The following is a 24,560-nucleotide window of genomic DNA, read 5'->3' as shown; positions in this document are numbered from 1 at the left end:
ATTTGGATGAATTTAAAAAATGTCTTAATTTGAAAGAGCATTTTACTAATTTTGACTTGGCTATAAATGACTTTATTAAATTTGGTCAAATTTTAGGTAAAATTGAAAGAGAATGAGATGTTTGGACTAATGATATTGACTGCAATTAAATTTAAAATTATATGGCTAAATTTAGAATACATGCCCTCAGAACATATCATAATAGTGATGGACCGGAAGATCTAAATGGGTTATTTGGTTAAAATGACATCGGCCCAATAGAAGAGTTGCTCGGCATTCTGCTGGAAGATCTAAATCATCAGTTAACCCAGCCTTAAAAAAAAAAATACATAAATAGACCTCAAAGTAACATGGTTGTTGACATGTAGGAAGCATCAGGGATTTGCTAATGCCTCCAAAACATGGAAATCCTCTGAAGATCATCTCCCGGTCCAGCAACATCTGTAAGATAAATCAGTTCTTTTCATGAATGCCTGTGGTAATGGAAAGGTTGCCTCAAACAGAATTCATAATAATAAACCAACTATCCTTGTATAGAAATCCCGCTCCACTTTTTGACGTTTTTCATTTGTATGTTTGTATAAAGATGTGGTTGCATCTCACATTGTTCATGTTCTACACACTGTTCTGTGCATTGTTCATGTTCAGCACAAATCTACTTATGGCTGGATCTCAAACTCAACAACTGTGGGTCAGATTTTCCCACTCTGTCTTATCTCGGTCGATGAAATATCTGCACGAAACTTATCCTGCGGTATGGAGATAAACATGTTCTTCAACTCTTCAGGGATAGCAAAATCTTCAAGTACCTGAATGATGGTAATTGTTAGGATTGCATTTTACGAGAAACTAAATTGATTCCCATTGAGATGCACAAGTTCCTATTGCCATACTAATAAAAAGTTAAAATGTTTTCAAAAATATCCCAAATTATCAAGTAAAATACTAATATCACCATTTTCTTGGGTTGAAATATATTTTGTCAATAATATTAATTTTTAACCAAAAGTATTATTTATGATTGACCGACAAAAAAAGCATTGAAAAACTAAATAACTAATGATTTTAAAAATCATTTTCCTGGAAATTAAACTAATACTTCTGTAGAAAAAAAATACAAAACTTTCAAACAATTGTGTGCTTATTAGTCATCCTACATGACAATGAGTTACAAGACGTGGAAACATTTTTATATCTGAAAGTGTGACAGTGAGAATTATTGTAAATAAATAAATGAAATCAAAATTCTCTAGAACATTATATAATCTAGTGTTAGGAACAAATTTACTTGATGATAGCTAAGTAAAGAGGGAAGAGATTTATACCTTGAAAACTCCATCAACCATGCGGCCACCAACTAGAAATGTGCACCCTAAACTTTTGCAGTCAAGAAGGACCTCCAGCATTCTATTATAGTCTCCACTATAATATTTGGGCTAGAAAAAAAACACATGCTTACTATGTGCTCAAATTAGCCTTGTTGTAAAAGGAAATCATCCTGGACCTCAGCACCATTTAAGAATGTTTTTTTAAAAAAAAAGAATTACTCTTTAAAAAACCCAGATGTTAGAAGGTTAATTTGAAATTGGAACTTCTGTTTTGCTAAACTGTAGAAAAAGTTAAGGATGACATTCTCCTAGTTATCACTTAGTGTACTTTGCCATGTTCTACATTGAAGTATATCAAAACAACAAGCCATTGCTAATGACCTCAAGTTAAAGTGAAGAAAGCACCTTGGGCATATTAATGCTGAAAGTCTTGGAACCTTGCATACTACTACTACAGTTGTAGCTTCCTGAACAATTTCATTTTCACTAAGATATGTGTAATGAAACAGCACATGGGTCAGGGTCAAAACTTCTTATAGTCCGTTAGTTGATTACATTCAATCTGTTGTAGGATGTATGGCCTTATTGCTGTGAATCTTCATACACATTTAAGATGACATATGAAACAGTGTAACATTGAATGATCTAATTGCTAATGAGGTCCTTGGACTTTTGGGTGGACCAAATAGTAAATTAAGCTCTTATGTAATAGCAGACCTAGGAAATTTAGGCCTAAAATTAAGGTTGCATTGTAGTCATTCATGATAATAGTGTTCTTAATGGTCATGCATGTGTTTGCCTAATTATTATTGTGTAGTTGCATATTATTGTTCCATTCATTGCACTCATGTTGCTTGCCTATATAGTTTTGCTCCTCGACTCTCATTTGATAGCAGATAGAAGGCCATAAGAAAAAGGTGTTCATGATTTTGATGCTTGAGGCCTGACCATTGCTAGGAGACTGCACTTAGATTCGTCGCAGCTCTTGAGAATTTTGGGTCCTTTAGCTCTTTTTGTCCTTTTGATTATGCAGATGGAGTCATATATACTTTGTATCTCATGCTTCTCTATTTACACTGTCAATAATGTAAGCATTCAAGTCATAGTTACTTATATGCAGTTTGGGGTTTTCACTTTGAATTTTCTATGTAGTATGTTTAGCTTTTGAAAATGGTATTTGTGGAACTACTGTGTATCTTAAGTAAGTTGATTTCTTTCAACACAGTTAATCCCCACTGAACAGGCATTACAGATCATGTTATCATTGTGAGAGTCATGTCAAGCCAAAAAAAAGCGGTTACACCTGTATCATGGCTCTTGATATACATAGTTGAACATGGTCAGGGAGACTCACTTAGGGCACAACAACACTAGGAACAATCTACATGGCTCTTGATATAAGTTGCACAAGGGGCACTGTTTACACCTGTATGAAGTCCAGCCTAAGTGTTGTTTGATATTCTGCTACTTATATGATATTTGGTCATCAAGTATTACTACAAGAATAAGCCAAAAAAAACTTCATAAATATAATTTGTTCAACTATAAATGCTTACATTAATAAGCCTCACTGCAGTGTCTGCACCAATTACAAAGGTGCTCCCGGGAAACAGTTGTGCTTTCTTGTAGAAGTATGGTTGGTTTGAGATAATCACATTCTTGCCTGGGTAAGGGTAACAAGAGAAATAAATAATTAGTTGATTACAGCAAGAAAGATGCAGGAATGCCAGTATCTAAAAAAAGAATGTGAATTATATTAAGTCATTAGACTTTGGGATATTCCAAGGTTTAAAATTTTGTTCTGAACCAGAGTTTCAGTGGCCAGCCAGAATGAGACGGTTACATGGTATTGGTGGATTAGACTACTAGAAGTGGTGGAAGGAAGGAGTTGAAGAAGAGGAAAAAAGAAGAGGCAGCTGCATAGGAGAAGTTATTATACAGCTTCCCCAATCGATGGGAGTTGTTTAAGACTTCAACCCTTTCAAACTTGTTCACAAGTTGAAGAAAACACTCACAAACCTTGTGCAGTTCTCAAGAAGTTGTTCACATTATGACAAAAACCCTCAAGAAGTTGTTTCACGAATTGTCACGATTCTACGGAGATGTACCAAGTCATTGAAGAGCTCAAATAAGCTCCTTCACTGGTGGAGTTGCACAGTGCTACTTCAGGTCATAATGTAAAAGTTGTTTCCAATCCTTTCACTTGCAAAAACTTTATATAAGTCATACTCCTATAATTTTTTTTCACTTTCACACGTCTTGTTTCCTTTTAAAAGTAAGAACACAACAATTAGATAACAATTGAATTAGAATATTAGAGAAATAAATTGCAAAAAATAATAAATATCACTTGAATTCATTTTGACATGTGTGAAAGCATAGAGTATCATCATAGTATCATATACATCGGCACAATCGACACAAATGACACAGTAGAGATCACTCATGTTAGATTCACTAGGCATTCAATATTGATCCCGGCATGGCATTATATTTCAAATGTAATAAGATTTTTCATGTCAGTTTAGTATCAAGTTTTGATAATTTAGTAGAATGATATATTTCAACCTTATAGAACATAGAGATATAATCTCATCAACGTTCCCAAAATCTTGTATCACAGGAGCAGTTGGAAACTGCATTACTATCAGATTATGTGCCTAAAAAATTTAACATAGAAGAAATGCAGATTCAAGTATCACAGCTACTAGTGATGTTGTATTCCACTTGGAAGGCTGCTTAACAGACCTTGCCAGAATTTAGGCTCATTTTATCTTAAGCAGCTATTTATAAATGTAAGAAATAATTATTTTCCATCTATTATATCCTAATTGTGAAAAGTATCGCATTGTTAATAATAAAATTGGATTATCTGGTTCCAATTTTATTCAGTACTCTAAAACTGCATCTAATCTCATTAGTTGACTATTGTTGATTAGTTAAGTATTCAGCTTTTATAATTAAACAATCATTGCACATGATTGCACATGATAAAATGCAAAGTCCTTTGAGTTGAAATCAAAACTAACTGACGGATAGCGTGTAGTCAACCAAAAATAGTTGGGTTTGTTTGTGCATTGTTTATTTGCTTGTTGTTGTGTAAAATCATAAGATGCAACTTATGAAACATCTGGATAATAGATTTATGGAGCTGCATAATTTTCCAATGCTTTTCAGGATGCTTAGAATCACTTAGTATTTAGAGACAAAAGACACGAAATTGAAACTGGAATCATAACAATTAACATAATGCTGCTATGATTTTATAAAGTAAAAAACTAGATATCACTTTTTTAGTGTATACTGGAGTCAAAACCTATAGGTGAAAATGTGAAATAATTCAAGATCTTGTTGACAACTATAAAAACCCTTACCCATTAACCTAGTAGGCACCATAAAAAATTTAGATATCATTGATTGTAGATAAGCAATGCTAGAAAAAATGTTCCACAAGAAAACTATAGTAGTACAAAAATAACTAAAGAAAACAAGTACAAACCTGCTTTTCTAAATTGTTCTACCCGCCTTTTAATTTCAACAACAGACAGTGGTGGTTTGTCAGCATTGACTGCTGATATCTCAAAGCATGGAAATCCATTTCCACAAATACTGCAACAGAAATCAAGAGAGTATAGATTAATCATGAAAAAGTAATGCTGAATAGTTTCAACTTCTAAGGTGTTACCCTGAAATAACTTGATGTTTAGTTCTTTTTCAGGCAATGAGAAATAAAATATAAATCTCTAAATTTTTAATTTTAGTTTCCGTAAGTGATGTGAGACTAATAAATGTCTCAGTTGGACAATGTGAGCCACACTTAGTAGGATAAAGGCTTATTGTTGTTGTTGTACTACTGCTCAAGTGATAGTATATTCTTCACAATATTAGTAGTATTTCTACTAAAAAGATTTGGATGTAACTGTAGTATTCTTTTATGTACACTAGTCATCACAGACCAACCATGTTTGAACATCTGCATATAAAATGGATCATGCAAACATTTGACCTAAAGGTGCTCCAATTCATAATAATTTTTTTTCAATAACCACTTAATTATTTAAGTATTTATTGCTACATGGCTATGGGATAAGGCACGTCTGAATCATCTTAAATATTATTACAAATGCCAATTTAATTTCCATAATACTAATCAGACCCAGACAAGCAAACGAATAGTAATATCTGCTAGTTAAGTATATTGTTTTACTTCAAAATTACTTAAGCAAACTAGCTTAATCAATATATCTAACTTGCATCTCTTACTCGTGATATATATTGCTCAATCAATGATTGGATTGTCATCAGTAGAGCCGCCCCCAAATGATTTGAATTTAACTTCTTGTTGTTCATATTGTAGATAGGATTTTTAAGGTAAAAATTTTAGATTGAATTGCTTCATTGGCTTATCACTTACCCTGTAAAAAATTCAGTTCATTTAATAAAAAATCACAGAATAATATGACTATTCAAAGAAACAACAGAACAATCCCTACTTTTGCCTGACACCTCCTAGATAAGCTTTATAAAGGGAAGGTCTTCTTAATACATAAGACATTTGGGTCCAAGACCAGCTTTTGAAAGGTAGAACTTCCATTTACTTGTTGAAATAGATGAATTGACTGAAAATCTCATAGTTTTATTTTTTTAAAAAAAATACTAGGAAAAGCCCATATACAATGAATATTTTGTTGCTTTTGCCAGAATAAATAGAGACTCAAATCCTATTTGTCATTGAAACTGGAAGTGGAATAGAAGTTATTACCCATTTATATCAATATTTATGTTCCATAAGGAAAAAATAAACAAATTCTAATAAATTTAGAATGATACAAATAACTCATCCTAGTAGGCCACACCCCTAGATATGTACCCAGAGATACCCTCAAAAAAGAACCTTTACCTAGAACTGACAATATTAAACATAACTTGAAAACACAAGCTAACCCGACACAACCCAAAAACATAATTAACAAAGACACCTCAAAAGTGAGACGTCATGACCCAAATATAAAAATGGGTGACACGAACTGACCAATTTACCAAGATAATTCACTTTTAAGACATTAATAACTTTTGTCAAATAACTTATATGTCCAGTTAACCTTACACCTAATAAAATTAATTTTATATTATCCCATAATAAAATTAATTTTATATTATCCCATATAGTTTTTTTTATTGACTTGAACGACACAACCTATTTATGGGCACGATTAATATAATATGACACAAATTGTTGCCCCTACCTGTACTCTCATCAACTATTTTGAGTTAATAAAATGTGAAAGCACATTTCTCTAGAACTACAAAGCCAGGATAGTAATAATACAATAACAACAATCAAGTCTTATCCCACTATGTGGGGTCTATGGATCCTCCTGCACCATTGGGTTTTATCCACTACTATACCATTATCTGTATTTAAATAAATTTGATTCTATATTATCGTTGCTAACCAAGTCTTTTTTAGTATTCTTCTTTCTTGTTTAATGTGTGTATTTGTTATAGTTTCATAGTCTAACTGGAGCATTTATTGGTTGTCTAACTTTCTCTCTAATATTCTCATTTCTTATCCCCTCCATCCTTGATTATCCACACATTCACTTTAACATCCTCATGTCTACAACTCTCATCTTCTGTTCTTGTGCTCGAGTCAACCTTATATTCACACTTCATATAACATAGTAAGTCAAACAGTCATTTTGTAGAACTTTTTAAATTTTGAGGGACCTTACAATAACAAAAAACACCTAATACTCTCTTTCATTTCAACCATCTTATGTAAGACATCTCTCAACCTTCCCATCCTTTTGCAAAAAAGATCCTAAATACTTAATAATCTCAATTACAGGTGAGTTTTAACAATTGTCTCACTACATTTAATATTGCTAAACTTAAATTTCAAATATTTCGTCTTTACTCTACTAAATTTAAAACCTTTCACTTATAATGTTTCCCGTCAAAATTCGAGCTTAGCATTCCCTTATGTGTCTCATCTATCAAAACAAAATCATCTACACACAACATGCACTATGGTAAAGTGTCTTGGATGTACCAAGTGAGTTCATCCATGATTAGTGTAAAAAGATAGAGAATTAAAATTAATCCTTAATGTAACTCTATCTTTATACAAAATGCTTTTATTTGTTTGCCTAGAGTCTTCACTCTTGTTATTACATCCTCATACATATCCTTAATTGTTTCAATCTACACTAGACTAATACCTTTTTTTCTAGAATTCCCCATATAATTTTCTCGAAACTTTGTTATAAGCTTTTTCTAGGTCAACAAATATCATGTGTAAGTTGTTTTTTTTCTCGATATTTTTCAATTAGTTGTTCGAGAAGATGTATAGCTTCTACTATTAACCATCCAGGCAAGGTTTAAAATATCGAGCCGTGTTACGGTTTCGGTCCCAGACTGTAACGATACAGTTTTGGTATCGTATCGTGCCATGCCGATATAGTTTCAGTATTTTTAAAATATAAAATATATTAACTAAATAAAAAATTAATCTAAATATTATAAATAAAAAATAAAATATTTTTTAAAAAAATAATAGGATAATTTTAAGAGATTTTAATTAAGCCTATTTAAATTACCCCAACTATAGCTAGGATTTGATTATTAAAACTTAAGTTTTCAAACCTAAGTTTAAAAAAAAATCCGCATGATCGCAGTCAGTGCACGCGCGGGTCCTGCGACCAAGGCACGACGACTCCGGAGGCATCACTGGACCCGCGTGACGCCTCCATCCCGGCCGGAACACTGTGCCTGTGTCGGTCCGCTAGTGAAACAAAAATTTTCACCAGTATCGAACACAATGGCTCGAGATTTCAAACCTTGCTTCCAAGCATGAATCCAAATTGATTTCCGATTGCCAAGGTCTTCTTGCTTAGCCTTTTTTCTATAACTCTTTCCCAAAGTTTTATTGGTATGACTCATTAGCTTAATGCCCTTATAAGTCACACAATTTATACGTCACCTTTGATTTTATATAAGAAATTAGAGTACTTACCCTTCACTGATGCGATATTTTTTTCGTTTTCAATATCAAACTAAATAACTTCATAAGTCATTCAATACCCTAATTCCTTAAGCACTTCAGTACCTTTATAGACATATCATCTGGTCCAATTTCATTCTACTTCTGAAGTTTGTTCTACTTCTAAAGTTTAAATTCTCAAATAAAAATTTAAATTTCTATACTCCTCTATCCTATTTAAATTACCTAAGTTAAGTTAGTCACCTAAACCTTCATTAAAAAGTTGATGAAAATACCTCTTCCATCGTTCTTTTATTTCCTCATCATTCACTAGTACCATATTGTATTCATCTTTAATGCCATCTTGATAATTAAAAATGTCCCAAAAATAAATATCCATGAGTAGTAGTGTGGAACCAAATCACAGACTCTTTTTTCTTATACTTAGGAAGAAAGTCCTTTTCAAAGATTCTATCTATATAAATTGCATATATGAAACCAACATAGTTACCTTTTCAAGAACTCTAACACTATTATATATAATATTGAACATAGTTCGATCCATGCTTCATTCCTTTTGCAGATTGAAGAAACAATAAAGCTTTTTATTGATTAGAAAATAAAATTTTTAAATTTATGTGATTAACTTCTTCTATCTAATCCATTAAAAAGGGATCCATTATCGAATAACATAAGGTAGGTTAAGATGGGATTCAGAGATTATCCTGATATATAAAATATGAAATTCAAATTGGTTTTTCTGTTGTAACCTTCCTTTGATTTTTTAATCCATTGAGGAATTCCAGAAAATGAGATATTCTAACGAGACTAAAAAAAGGTGGGTTCCTTTGAGTTGCACAGATTCTAATATTTACATAATATAGAGAGATTAAGGAATGATAAAGAATAGAGCATCCAAATCTAGCAGGAATCTTGAGCAACTTCATATACCTTGATGCAATCTCCAAAAGCCTCAAATGACCATCATGCAATGGATTAAAGGAGCCTGACAATATTATCATTCTATCTGAAGTTGAAGCATTCCGGTCTATAAACACAGACGCCAGTTAGATCTCAAATTGTATAAATACATTATGTTTGATAATGTAGGATTAATCTGAGTTCACGGTACCACATGAAAATTCATATCTCTTCATACAAAGAATCCCATCGATAACTTGTTGCAGCTCCTCATCCTCATTAATTCGCATTTCATATTCACTGGGTATTTCAGATTCATACAATTCTGATTTAAAGGTGGCAGGAACTTTGCATGCATTTGAAATTGCCTTCCCAAATCAGGTATTGTTTAATCAGGATTGATGCAAATTAAGTATACTATAGGAAAGACTATCAATAATTTTGAAGCTATATTATGTTCCAAAAAAGCATGTTTAAAGATTGGCAAAATTATAGAAATGACAAAACTTGAATTTGATATAAAGCAACGAAATTAAGGCAAAAAAAAGTTTGAAGGCATAACAAGTTAATGTATATGATACGTTTTATGCAATTCTAGAAATGAAGCATGGCAAGAGATATTAATGGGATTGTTAAACGTAGGAAAAAAGTACAAGATGCATAAAAGATGAAAATAAAAAAAATAAATCTCTTGAATGATAATTCATAAAAAGGATTTGTATTGAGCAGAGTCTTGTTACTGGTGAAAAGGTTGCAAAATAATCAACACCAAATACTTGGATATAACCTTTAGCCACCAACTTTGCATAGTGATCAATTGAGTCATCAGATTAAACTTGATTGTTTAAGCTCATCTACAAGCCACTAGGCAAGGACCTGATGGAGGACTAAATATATTCATAGTATGTCCATCAAGGTGGAGCAATCTCAAAAACCATTGCTGTTTTTCTATCACCATTAAGATAACTTCCTAACTGGTTTAGAGTTTAGACACTTAGACATGGCAAGATACTGCAGCGGGAGTGAAAGTAAGTGGAAGAAAATATGATGGGCAGGTAACTGACACTTGCAAAGTGTAAAAGGAAGACATAGGTCAGACAGTGCACAAGCGTGGAAAGATGTCTAGAACCATCAGACAAGGAAACAATGGCAGAGGCATCTTTACCAGTGGAGAAACCTGATATGTCATCAATGTACCTGCTGTGGAGGTGGAGTAAGTAGAGTTGGGGTGATTGACACAATGGAACATCTTTACTAGAGAGGCAATGGTATGGAAGTGGACATAAAGAAAGGGGCATCTCAAGGAAGGTGAAACTAGCTGAGACTGTATCAAGGTCATACTAGCACTTGTCTTAGAGTGAACATATGAGGTGATAGCATATGTTGAAACAGAGAGATATGTATCTGAAACATCAAGGAGTTGATAACATCCAACAGATGATGATTCTTGCATTTAGCCACCTAATTTTGTCAGAAAGTATATACACAAGTTTGCTTGTTTGGAAGGCAATACCCTGAGATGTATAAATGAAGAGAAAATACAATGCATGTGTGCAAAGCATCATCAGTTCAAAAGGGTTATTGATAGAGAGAGGCAACGAACTTATATTTTTGAGAAAGAAATTTAAATGTTTTGAGGATCCTGAACTGACAAATAAAAAAAACATGAATACAAGTAACAAAATAACAAAAACCCAACCTGGGAAAAACAAACTGTGTCCTATAATGTCCGACTGAACTAACTCAAATGGACTAGTACATGGTAGCGATAAGGCTAGTGGGACTAGCAGGTGAGTGTAGTGCTACAAATAAAAAGGGCCAGACAACTAAGGTTTAGGTCTGATGCCAAGTTAAACCCCATAACTATTGGAGGTAGCATGTATAGCATCACCAGAGCAACTTAGTTAACATAATCTAGTAGTAAATATTATATGAATTAACAAAATTTATTTTTTCATATGGATTCATGGGTAAATAAAACCAATAGTGGTGCTCAATTTAAATCTCAGGATGTTCAAGTGTAATAAATTGCATGCCACATAATATCTCATATTACAGGGATGGAATGATTGTCCACGATGCTAACATGGTTCTGTCACAGTACCACAATCTAATATATGCCAAAAGCTAACTGACATGATCACATACATGGCACCACATTGATCAAAGTGAAGTAGAAATGTACCAAATTGCATCCATAAGATACCATCAAGGAAACCTTATGTCTTCACATCAAGAAAAAAATCCAAAAAAAAAAAAATGCTTGCACAGAATGTAACACATTCTCATGAATCAAAAATCATAGTAAGCCTATCCTTTTAACTTGAGAAGAAAACGAAAGAAATCGATCAGAAAAAAAAGAACAGTTGCACATGAACTTATTCACATTAGTAATAAGCCTATCAAGTATTGGAGATCCAATACATTGTGATTTGTGAGTGTGTCAACCAACAATAATGCACTTAATCATAGGCAGACACTGACAGAAATGGAGATGGCTTTCTAGTTTGCATTACATAAAGGGTAGAAAAAAGAGAACAAAGTACTTTGGATCAGTAAGAGATTTAGATTAGATAAAAGAAGAAAGAATAAAAGAATTGTCATAATTGTTAAATTCACAACTCCATTTATGAGAACACAAGCCTACTTCCTATATTAATCTTCTCTACATAATTTGTTCAACCTCAGCAACCCAATTCCCAAGAAAATTAAAGAGAAATGACATTTTGAACCAAATGGAAACAACTCAGTGTTAAGACAGACTAAAACATCATTCATGCTCCTAAATATAGCGGATGCTGGCGTTGCTCTTTCTTGTGTTTTCATTGCTAATTAATTCCTTAATAATCTGATTTTCTTACTCCTTTCCTCAGTTCCCTGTTACTTTTGTCTTTTGCATTTTTTCCATTTCTGCCAACAAAAATTGAGTCATAAGACTTGTCCTACGTTAAACTTGTACCATTCTGCAGTCAAAATAATCTACAATTTAAAAAAAAAAAACAAATCACCTTCAGAAAAGCATCTTAAAAGTATAATAAATGGAAGTAGGCAAAGTAACTCTGTTATACTTTATGTAATCAAAAACTTTATATGCATGACAAAGTTAAAGTACCTTCAACAATAAATGACTAGAAACTCTATCCTCTTCTTCTCGAGTCCGCAAACCCTAATAAATATATAACATTAGCGGCCTAGAACAAAGAATAATCTATTAAATATATGGGCATAAGTTTTAAGAGAATACTTTATTTAAAGTCACACTTGATGTCCAAAGACAATCGAATGTTCGTGTTGACATATAAAACCTACAAGAACTTTGATAGATCAGGTATGCAAAAACTATAGAAAGGCAATATGTTTAATCTCTAACCTAGTATTCCAAAATTAACATTTTTATTTTCTGCCGAGGTACAAAATCATGTTTGTGCATCTAATTGGGTATAACATCATGGATGAACTTCATAACTGCCTATTGTAACAACAGAAAATCAAACAGATAACAATCATACCGCTTCCTAGCATATGAAAAACATTGTAAGATGCAAGATCTTCAAAGAGTTAACATGTGCAATTTAACTTATTCAGCTAATATTAAGAAATATGTTTACTTATACTAGGTTAGGGAGAAGGAACATACTCATAGACCAAATCACAATGACATAATATCTGTTAACCTGGATAGAACTCAACCACAAAATTATACAATTTAATTTATAATCAATTTTCATATGCTAACCTTTACCACCTTTAACCAATCTATGATCTATCCCACCATTCAATTTTAACAAATTTATCCGAACTATTTAAATCTCTAGCAATCTATCCATTCATTAAATTTGCTAGGAAATTATGTATAAACATTGACATCACATCATTCTAACCTGATTGCATGTAATCAATGACACAGATTTGATATATTTTATTTGTCAATACTTTTTTTATCGAATATGTAATAAGGATGAATAAAATACTATTTAAATCAAATAGATACTAAGTGTAATTGATGAGATCACAATTGAGTTTAATAAAATTCATTCTATTTTATTATAGTGTGTGTGAAATTTCAAAGGATACCTGTGGTCACCCTGCTTTGAGTATGTAGTAGCCAAAGACCCAGAAAACCCAACACCCAAAACTGGCAAACCTGTAATTTCAGATTTGGATCAAATTATGTTAGTAACAAGAGAACATTCACATGGCCATCAATAAGCATGGTTATAACAGTGAAGTAGTCACTATGCTGTCCAATACACCTCATGCAGAAGCTCATTGCATTTATTTAAAGAAAGTTCACATCATTTCCATTGTGGTAACATTTCCAAGGAACCGCCGTCGATCTTTCGATGTAGATTGACGAGAGAGAGAGAGAGAGAGAGAGAGAGAGAGAGAGAGATCTAGGAACACAAAAAGAAATGTCTACGACAAAGTTCTAAACAAACGAAAAGATAGCATTAAACTCTCTTCAAAGGTTCCTATGCAGAACAAATTAATATCATTGAAGAATCCCTATTCGAGTAGTATCAATATTCAATATTACATCAAGACTATTATCTAAACTTAATGACATCCAGGTTCTATGTCTATGATGCATGATCCAGACTTCTTCCACACCATGATTGTGATTCCTCGGAGCGAGAAGAGATGAAAGCTAGCGACAGTTGGGAGAAGAAGCAAACTAGAATAGGCATTGGTGAGGGCTCCAAGGACACTATTAGCATACACGAGGCAAAAGTAGTTTTTAGTTCAATTAACACAGAATCATTTGGAAGAAAAACAGCCAAGGTTTTTCTAACATTTTTCTCTCCCTCATTTTTCCACCAATCAAAGGAAACAACTAAATATTTATTTTTCCATCCTACCCTTCCCTCTTCTTTATTTTCCTCAAAGGAAACACAACCTAAAGATGCTTCACCAGAGGCCACCTTCTCCTCCTGTAGGTTGGCAACCATGTTCCCATATGTTGCTCAATTTATGTGCACATCAGTTAAATAAAGTTTCATTTATTTTTGTGAAGCCAAGTGACATACAAATCAATATACCTGGGTATTTAATTCTGCCTAATTCTAGTAGCTCAACTGGTTCTGATTGCAACTTGGCACCAGTAAAAGTAAAAACTGAAAACTTGAAGAATAAAAATATGCACCACAAGATTAAGAATCACATAGCAACATATAGGTGTATTTAGTCTATTCTTTGTATGAACCTGGTCTTGAAAGCTTTAAAGCACGATTGTATGCTGACAAGGCCATTTCCTCTGCTGTCTGGAGGCTAGCAAATTGTGTAGGAGTCTACAAAAAAGATACAAAGGTGGCCTCTATAAAAATGCCTATCATGTTCTGCATTTGTATCGAGGAAAAGAATGGAAAGTGAGTATCTTTTTCCAAAATAAATGAATGCACAAAAAGCCCACTCAATTTGGGAATAAGGACACGGTTCCTAACTTCAACAAACAAAAATTATCATGCCATGTTAATAGCAGTTCTCATTTTTCAGCATTGTGACAGCTCTCGAAAGAAAAAGGAATATTACATTGTCATCTATAAAAAACAGAGGTCCAATCCTATAGGAAGATGGTGTGTGTGGTCCACTCACGCTTATAGGCTTCATCATGTTAGCTTAAAATTAGAATGAACATTAATTAACATTACACTTGCAAAGATGTAAACACAAAATTAGAATGAACAAATTAACATTCAAAGATCAACAAGCATTGACACTTGTCTTGTTAAGAACCCATTACATGGTCTGGAACCCTAAATGGATAAGCCTAGCAGCTAGATTAACAAATAAGTTATGCATGAAAACAACTTGCAGCAAATAGTTAATATTCATGAGCAAAGCTAGTGAGTTTTGCATGAAAATTTTGTTCAGAATAAAAAAAAAAGAACATAATACGGAGGAATCTTGATGAACAAGAATATATGACCATTTAAGTTATATGTGTAAATTAACTATCCAATGTTACATTATTAATAGATTGAAGTATTACTATATATTATTGAGTATTGACCACTCAAGGCAATTAGGAAAGAATGCAAACAAAATTAGAATATAGCAAAGGTAAGAATCCTTACATGCATGTGAGGGATTATTACAAACGATAACAGTAAAGTACTAATAACTAGAGTTATTGGATGTAACTTTAAAAAATGATAAAAAAAAAAAAAAAAAAAAAGCTAAGATGGCATGAACATGTTCAGATATGATCAATAGATCCATAGACATGTTGAACCAATAGAGTTGAAAGTGTCATAATACGAATAAAAGTACTTCAAAGTATCCTAATATAACTTATGATATTCTCTTCCACAAAATTCATCGGTGGAATAATATCCATGTCCAAATAGTTGGACTAACATGGCTTGATGATCATGACAACATAAGTTTGCTTAAATATTTAAAAGTATTGTATAAATCTAATATATAATCAAAGTTCCATAGATGAGTGAAAATGTTTTTCATTTAAATTATGCATTACTCATACTTAAAAAGAAAATGATAGAAAAATTAATAGTGACATTTTAAATAAAATCATTTTCATTTATTAATCTGAGTTTAACTAAATTATGTGCATAAGGTTGATTTTAGTTGAACTCAGTAAAAGCTAGAGTCCATCTCAAGTTCGCTAAGATTTTTGACACATGAACTTTTTTTATCTTAGTTGAACTTGAAAACCGTAAGTTTATATTAAGAAATCTTGAACATTGTTATGGTTGTTTTGTCTCGTTAGCTACACTTCACTATGATCTCCCAATTTTTCCGTGATTACAGATCGAAATCCCATAAGTGAGGATAACAGACGCACCTTTCCGAGCAGTTGAATCATGGATTTCCTGGAGTAGGGGACAACAACTTCAAGAACCGTGGCGGACGCCCCTGGCATGGACATCAGCCATCCAAGCGCCTGTTGCGTCAGCGGTATCCAATCAAAGTCCACACTCAAACATCCAATGATTCTCCAATCAAATGCAACAACGGAAAGCGAGAAGTCGACATATGTAGAGAGAAAGCAAGGCGAACAATACAAGAGGCGAAAGAGGAGAGACCTGGGAAGCGCCGCCGGAGAGGTAGATGACAGACTGGGTGGGGGAGGAGTGGATGGCCTCGACCGCTGCTCGAATCCACCCCTCCGTCATCGCAACCGCACAGGATGCTTTTTAGGTCGGACACAAATGAGACGAGCGCAGGACGCTTCGTTAACAAATCGAGCCATTAGTCGACTTCTGTAGTCTGTGGATCTTTTTGATTTATCGTTGTAAAAAAATAAATCAAATTACTGAAAGGTACATCCAAGTTTAATTTTTTTTAAATCACTTTATCTTTTTTCATAAATCTACTTTTGTTTGTAATTATCGACAGGTTATATTTAAGAAATTTTAAAATTTTAAAATATCAAATCATTCATCAAAATCTATTTATATTTTTAATTTATTTTGATGATCAAATTATCTAAATTTAATTAAAATCATTCCAATTTAATTGAAATTATTTTAATATTACTGTACTAATTTATTTAATATTCTAGTAATTATAATCATAATTATTATAAGTTATAATAATTACGACTATAATTACTATAACAAATGATAGTAATTATAGTTTAAAAAAATGGGGAGCAGGTTAATCTCTCAAGAATCCCAGTATAAATGAGAAAATCAAAAGCAAGTTAAAAATATGGGCTTAAAACACTATTGAACTGTAAGCTGACCAATGACTCCAAAGATGGTCAAAAACAAATGATATAAATAATAAATGTACTACAGCTATAACAACAACAATCACAACCGGGAGAACAAACACTTGGTGATTCGAGTACAAGGGGACAATCTTTTCATAGTGCAGCGAGATCATTATACATTCGTTCTTTTCATAGCTATGGTAAATAAAACTGACAAGGTAAGAAGAAAATATCAGATAAATTCACTGATGACTTCAAATTTTTCAGCACTATATCTGTTACACATCATTTACATTCACACTAAAAACAAGCATTTTGAAAGAAACGGAGTGAAATGAGAAATTTACATCAGTATTATTGCTGTAGCTTTAAGGGAAAGTTATGATTGCGAACTTGGTTCTGAAGTCGTTTGTGAGATAAGGCGAACTTCGTAAAAATCAGCTTCTCCTCCTTTCCCTGAAGTCGTACATTATGTTATTGGGAGATGAGAAATTGAATTTTTATTCCAAAATAATTTACAATGTGCAAAAGAGCAGAAGAAAATCACCAATTTCTGCAGCAATTCCTGGTCCAAAGAACGATGTGAATTTTGCCTGAAGCAATGTAAATACTTAGTGAGAGTTGCAATTCACAAAGCTTTCACTCCATGATAATAGAAAAATTCCTTGTGTCAATCCTAAATTTGCTACTCTTTATTACAGACGGAAATGAAAAAAAAAAAAAAAGAGGAGTGGCATACCTGTCTTTGTTCAAAATCAGACAATTTCAAAGCTTTTGCTTCAAACACTAGAACTAAGCAATATTTTCCATCTTCTGTTACCTAAAGGGGATGCAATAGTAATAAACCAAAGCAGTGCAACAATTAAACAAGCAAGAAATGTGACCAAAGAAATAACACAGCTTCATTGTTAGCTGAAGTTTGGATAAAGAAGAAATCTTAAGAGTATATCACAGAATTAACAATATCGATTTGGAATATCTGGTGCAATATGAACATCTAGACCATTAGGCTTTGTTTTTTCTAAGAACTACATGGACAAGATAAATACCAAAGGCCGGTTTGAAACTTGTTCAAGAGTACAGTGTGACTGTTTTACTTTGAAAACGGAAATGAAAATCTATTTCCAAGAATATCCATCTGACCGTACTAAAACTTGTCTCAACCAGACATTGGCATCTACCAGCAAGCATCTGAGAATATTTTATTACAAAAAAATTAAACCATAGACAAATTACATCATGAGATGGTCAAGAGTGGTGCTGCATTAAACATGTATTGCATCAGCAATTGAGGTAAATATTTCTTTAGAAAGAAAAAAAATGACTTTGATGGCATTCAATTATCATCCATTATAGGAACATAAGCTTCCCTGTATTTTGTATTCTGTCAACCTCCAAGATTGTAAACAGACATGTTTTAATAACCTTCCAATCGTAAGTCATTATCTAGAAAGTGGATCAACAAATAAATTGTTCTAATTAATCCAACTTTTACAAAAGCTTTGTTCTTAGCTTAACTATTTTTATTGGAGTCTATGAGGGATATTTGTTTCTAAGATCAAACTATGGTATTCAGAATGTTGTTACATGTGATGCATTTTTCTAAATAGGGGCTAAACTAAAATTTCCTAATGATAGACATATTTCCCAAAAAATGTTTCTTCCTATTGTCCTGTTCCTCTGCTTACTTCACCGACTACTCCACCCCCTTTTCCCTCAAAATCATGGACAACACTCCCCATCATCGTGTGACTTTGTCCCATGCCAACCTTGTGCCCTATGACTTCTTCAGCAGAAAGGAGGCAACTCATCTTGTTCATCCCCTCCACGACCTAATCCTCTTCCCTTACTTCATTCTTATCGACATGTCAACCAAATCATGTTGCTGAAAATGCTTGTCGATGTAGCTTTTCAATGGTTGAACAGTGAGGTCATCATCTTGTCGGCAGCTCAATACAACAAGATCATTAGAATGGTCATATGGGTCAGGACAAGTAATTAGTAGACACACCCTTTCAAGTTGGTCGACATACCCCTTCTAGTTAGTCGTGACTAATCTATATTTGTTAATCATCAAGGCATCCCTTTTGGATGACTGACACATGCTTTTGGGCACTTGTAAGATCAAGGTAAGTGTCGAAATCTTTCTCTTTAAGATGATATTGCTCCACCTAGGTATTTACGGTTTATCAACAATTGTCTCCAAAGATATAGTGACCTTCAACTCGAACTCGAAGATAGGAGCATTCCAAATTTTGAATTTTGACAAACTTTCAAAAATGGAGGAGAAGAACTCAAGAGGAAGATGATCACTTGAGAGTTGACTAACTTGGAATGGAGGAATGAAGTTGTTATATAGTGGTTAAAGGGTGTCTTTAAGGGGTGGAAGGCATATACCAAGGGTTGTAAGGGCATGGTCAAAGAGTGAAATGCCCCTTCATTTAAACCACCAAATGGATGTTTAAACATGTCAAATGACACTATGAAAATATTGAACTAGTGGTAGAGGAATGTCATTCCTCACTCCTCGGCTGCAGTTTTTCTCCTGTTTGAATAATGTTGATTAATTGATTGGGCTCAATCAAGCTCCCATTAGAGCCTAATTAAATCAGCCCCTCAATTCAGTCCTAATTTACAACCAAAATTAGTGTTGAAAGTCTCAATTTTGTTAGCCCAATTGGATTGTGACAAACTCATCTTCACATATATTCTTTGTGCATATTTGTTTATCCCATGGGGAGTAACATCCATACATGCTCAACTTAGTGTTCATGTATTCGCACCGACCATGCTCATGTGCGTGCTCACACTCTCATTTGATCAATCTAGACCAATCTGTTAAATGTTAAAGTTTCCTCCATCACTAGGTAGTTGTTTGAACATCAATTTCTTTTGATTCTTTGATTTTCCTCTTCCTCGTTTAATATGTATATTTGTCATAGTTATACATCACCTAACTAGAGCATTTAATGGTTGTCTAAATACATGTCTGTACCATCTTAAATGTCTTTTAGAGTTTTCCCTCAATAGGTGCAACCCTACTTTCTCTTAATGTTCTTATTTCTTATCATGTTCATCCTCATATGTCAGTACATCCACCTTAACATCTTCATCTCTATGACTCTCATCTTCTGCTTGTGTGCTCGAGTCATAGCCCAACATTCAGCTTCATATAATATAGCAATTCTAACCGTTATTTTGTGAAATTTCCTTTTAAATTTGAGGTATTTTACGATCACAAAGAATGTTTAATACTCTCCTTCTTTTTCAATCATTTTATTTATATTCTATGTAAGACATCTCTTAACCCCTCTATCCTTTTGCAAAAATGATTCTAAATACATAAAGCTCTCAATTATAAATAACTCTACATCTTCTATTTTAATAATTACCTTATTATGTCTAATATTGCTAACTTTAAAATTCATATATTCTGTTTTTATATAAGGGGACTAGAGTACTTAACCTCCACTGATCAAATATTTTTTTCTTTCAATATCAAATTGGATAACTTCGTAAGTCATTCAATACCTTATTTCCCTAGACACTTCTATACCTCTGTTGAAATATCATCTAGTCCAACTACTTTTTTTATTTTGCATCCCATTTAAAACCTGTTTTACTTCTAAAGTTTAAATTTTACGATAAAATTTTAATTTTCTATACTCCTCTAACCTACTTAAATTACCTAAGTTAAGTTGATCGCTTAAACCTTCATTAAAAAGTTGATGAAAATATCTCTTCCATCGCTTTTTTATTTCCTCATCATCCACTAGTACCCTATTGCATTCATCTTTAATGCAAGAAGAGAATCATTTAAGTAATGACAATTATATATGGACCATTTGGGACTACATTTGCTCACACCAAGGTTGACTAGCAAAAGAATTCGACAATTTCCAAATGTGGAAAATGTATAATTGCTTATATATATTGCTCGATAGTAAAAGATTGGCCTTCTATTGTCACATTCTCGAGCAAGATTTCAAATATCGAGCCGTGACACGGTTTCGGTCCCGAACCGGAACGATATAGTTTCAGTACCATATCGTGTTGTGCTGGTATAATTTCGATATTTTTAAAATATAAAATATATTAACTAAAAATAAAAATTTTATCTAAATATTTAAAAATAAAAATAAAATATTTTTTTTTAAAATAATAGGATAATTTTAAGAGGTTTTAATTAAGCCTATTTAAATTATCCCAACTATAACTAGGAGTTGATTATTAAAACTACTATTTAAAACCTAGTTTTAAAAAATTTTGTGCGACCGCAACGGGGCACACGCAGGCCACTCGACTAGGGCACGCGCAGCCCACGACGCCTCCGGAGGTGTCGCCGGACTCGACCGACGCCTCATCCCGGCCAGAACACTATGCTCGGTGCCGGTTCACTGGTGGAACGAAAAATTTCGCAGGTTTCAAGCAAAACGGCTAGAAATTTCAATCCCCGTTCTCAAGTATTTATGTAGTTTGAAACAAGGGGTTGATTAAATAGTATAATTCAGAATAATATCGAGTTCCAAGTTTACAACATTACAATGTTGCACTAAATCAAAACAACTCGCTAATCATACTGATGAACTCTTTAAGATACTCAAGATACTGATGTCATGAGGTAACCATTATAGATTAAAAGGATGATATATCGTATTAAATTCGTAAAATAACTTGCAATGATATGGTAATCACATACTTCTTCACGTATCATCTGCAAGATTGGTGCACTTCGTCGTGAGATCCCACCACCCTGGAGAGTATCAATGAAAAAATAATATATATTAGCTAACTTAAGCAAATAAAAAAGAAAGGCCAGAGACCAGTATGATTTATTGATTTCAATGGCTGCTCCCATACTTGGAATTGCAAAATTCGCATACAAGTAACTTATCAATAATGATTTTCTGTTCCACAATAAGAAAAATAACAAAATGTAGAACAAGAAATCTCCAAGCCGAGTGAAGAATAAAAATTTAGAAAATGCAACACATATTAGTAAAGAAGACAATATTCATACTATAAGATATATGCAGAATTTCCTTCTAGCGTTTTCAGCATTTCAATGTAACATTGAACCAAACATAATCATATATCTCCTTAGAAAATAGAAAAAGAATCCAATACAATCAAATATGTCAATATTTGGATACAAAACCAATATCTTCATGTAAACCAACAGCATGTGCAAAACTGATAATAAGCCAGAAAAATACCAGGCCATATTGGAAAATCCTTTTCAATGCCTCATCCAAGTGTTGCTCATCACCATAACGAAATCGTGTAACATCACTCCTTACCTATAATAAAAGAGGAGATACAAACAACCTTCTTATTGGATAAATGGATATTCTTCAAAAATCATCATTGAACAGTTTAGTCCAAACTCCTAACTATTTGAGGTTGGCCACTAGATCTTTCCCTTCATTTAACTCATGCAATATATATATATATATATATATATATATATGGTGATCACTTTTATGTTTTAATTGCATTTAATAGATAGAGTTCAATCAGAAATGAGTAATAGATTAAAAAAATATACTAGCTTCAGAACATTACCTGCTTAAGAATAGGAGTAGCACATTTTTCCCTCAAGGCCTCTGCATCACTGTAAGTAATACATGGCACTGGTTTGAGCTCTGCATACTGCTCATGCGATAACAATTAAGAAAAGTTAAATACGTTGAGCATGTTCAATCATCATGACATGAGCTTTGTAATAGCCACAAAACCAACACTAAAACCATTCTTCCTTTATAGTAACAGATTGAATTATGAGCTATAATTATAATTTCTCAAAATAGGCTTCATGGGTCTCAATAGAGTGAAGTGATCAGGCATAATCTTGCAAAGTAGAATATTCTTTAACCAACAAAATAAGGAATTTGCATCTCCATAGCTCACTTTAAAGAATCATGAAGCAATATTAGTTATTCTTGAAAGGACTGCAAATAATTCAACGGTTTTATGTATGAATATTTTTTATCACAAGCATGAAATCTACTAATGTAGATTTTTCCAATGCTGAATATGAAATACTGCTTGAATCTCCCTGGAGTAACTCAATCTAAGTAAACCAGATCTGGTTAATATTGGTATTCTTTTTCTAAAAAAGGTTTTTTTTCTCTTCCAATTTCAGGTGTCATAACCTATTTGGAGAATGATCCAACCTGATGTCTGTTCTAAATACATACACCCATATATGAATGTCCAGATAATAGTAATTTCATCATATGTCTTAACCAGTTACTATTGGGATCCAGAAAACAGCAAACTGACTGAAAGAAGTTACCTTCAATGCCATACCAATGATTGTCAAAGGAAATCCATATGTAAGTATTATAGCAGACCACTCTGAGCCAGGGAAAATAGTGAAATATGCACCAAATCCGTATCTAGAGAAAAGAAAAGCCATAAGTTATGAACATCAAAATGCGTGCTTAGCTATCAATAAAATAACTTACGAGAGAAGACTACCACCTACAGCCAAACCAATAACACCGAAAGAGACCTATTGGAAAAGAATAAAAGTTTCAATAAAGAAAAAAATGAAGTACATGGAAAGGAAAGTGAATTCAAAGATTACCATCCAAAAGTATAACCAACTGAACTATCTAAGTATATCCTAAGTTAACCGAAGAGAACAAATAAATATTGCAGAAATAGGGGGGAAAACAATGCAAATCATCACCAAAGTATCGAATGCATGCAAACTGAACAGCAAGACTAAGCAATGTTATTGAAGAAAAAAAACTCTTACTTGATTTTAATTTAAAAAAAAATCTGGTAATGACATGGAAAACAAAAGAACTCCAAATCTACTATATGCAAAGCTAAGTGCTAGCGCATTAAAAAACAGAAAGCGCGTCGTCACGTATCAATGTCACCAATTCATCACATAACCTCCAGCAGTCTCCAGCCTCAGCGGTGTCTCGAAGAAACTAAAAATCTCGCAACCCTATCCACGAAGTAAACTGTTCTTATCAGAAAGCCAAGAAGTAGATCGAATACTGAACCTTGGAGAGGGAGAAACCACTGTCGGGAACGATTGTTTTGGCAGCGGCGGCGGAGGACGGTTGAGTGGAATCAGCGGCACTCGCAACGAGCACGAGCCTCCTGTAGCAGAATCGTCCGTGTGTGGGAAGGAGGGGCCGTCCCACGGGCGGCCGCCAGTTGGAGGAGAGTAGTCTGGGGTGGGATATGGCAACCTCGGCGGGTTGAGAGCCAAAGCGAGGGAGCGAGCAAGCCGCCGCCGGTGAGGCCGCCGCGCGCGCGATGAACATGGTGCGGTGTGGATGCGACGTGGCTTCCGCTCAGTCCTCGCCCCCCTTCCCGGGGATATGTATCCGTTGGCAAAGTAATCCAAGGAAACGAGCGGATGTAGCAAGCTGTGGGAAGCGGTGGAGGGTAATGTGAGAGCTGATTTTTATTATTATTATTATTATTATTATTATTTGTAGAAAATAAAACAAAATTATTAATAATTACAAAAATTATTGCATTATTCACTTTCTAACAAATTTTAATATATTTTAGAATTTAATTTTAAATATTAATTTTATTTGCACTTCCAACTTATAAATTTCATTTTCTAAAAGATATAAAAGTGAAGAAAATCAAATCAAACAATCTAAGAGATTAT

At 33.3% G+C, this 24,560-nt stretch overlaps 2 protein-coding genes across 3 annotated transcripts; both read right to left on the bottom strand.

Moving 5' to 3' along the window:
• Positions 1-505: 505 nt before the first annotated feature.
• On the bottom strand, positions 506-16,411 carry LOC141832141 (uncharacterized). Of its 2 annotated transcripts, none has more exons than XM_074719631.1 (12): positions 16,281-16,411; positions 16,040-16,138; positions 14,438-14,522; positions 13,309-13,378; positions 12,479-12,539; positions 12,347-12,400; positions 9,446-9,602; positions 9,265-9,361; positions 4,828-4,937; positions 2,885-2,991; positions 1,326-1,436; positions 506-809 (listed from the first exon to the last, which is right to left on the bottom strand). In XM_074719631.1, the coding sequence occupies exons 1-12, from the start codon at positions 16,368-16,370 to the stop codon at positions 693-695; spliced, it is 1,158 nt and encodes a 385-aa protein (XP_074575732.1). In that variant the 5' UTR covers positions 16,371-16,411; the 3' UTR covers positions 506-692. The 2 variants fall into 2 exon arrangements, with proteins under 2 accessions (XP_074575732.1, XP_074575739.1); XM_074719638.1 differs by having other exon boundaries at positions 9,449-9,602.
• Positions 16,412-17,142: 731 nt separating this feature from the next.
• On the bottom strand, positions 17,143-24,280 carry LOC141841663 (uncharacterized). Its single transcript, XM_074729844.1, has 9 exons — positions 23,935-24,280; positions 23,383-23,429; positions 23,211-23,313; positions 22,478-22,564; positions 22,129-22,212; positions 21,612-21,665; positions 17,652-17,732; positions 17,460-17,505; positions 17,143-17,368 (listed from the first exon to the last, which is right to left on the bottom strand). The coding sequence occupies exons 1-9, from the start codon at positions 24,199-24,201 to the stop codon at positions 17,292-17,294; spliced, it is 846 nt and encodes a 281-aa protein (XP_074585945.1). The 5' UTR covers positions 24,202-24,280; the 3' UTR covers positions 17,143-17,291.
• Positions 24,281-24,560: the final 280 nt, after the last annotated feature.

This window comes from Curcuma longa, chromosome 1, assembly GCF_044706935.1.
Source record: "Curcuma longa cultivar G26 ecotype Majalengka, Jawa Barat chromosome 1, ITB_CL_G26_1.1, whole genome shotgun sequence".
In the NCBI taxonomy this organism is placed as follows: Eukaryota; Viridiplantae; Streptophyta; class Magnoliopsida; order Zingiberales; family Zingiberaceae; genus Curcuma; species Curcuma longa.
This window is presented reverse-complemented; position numbering and strand designations above follow the sequence as displayed.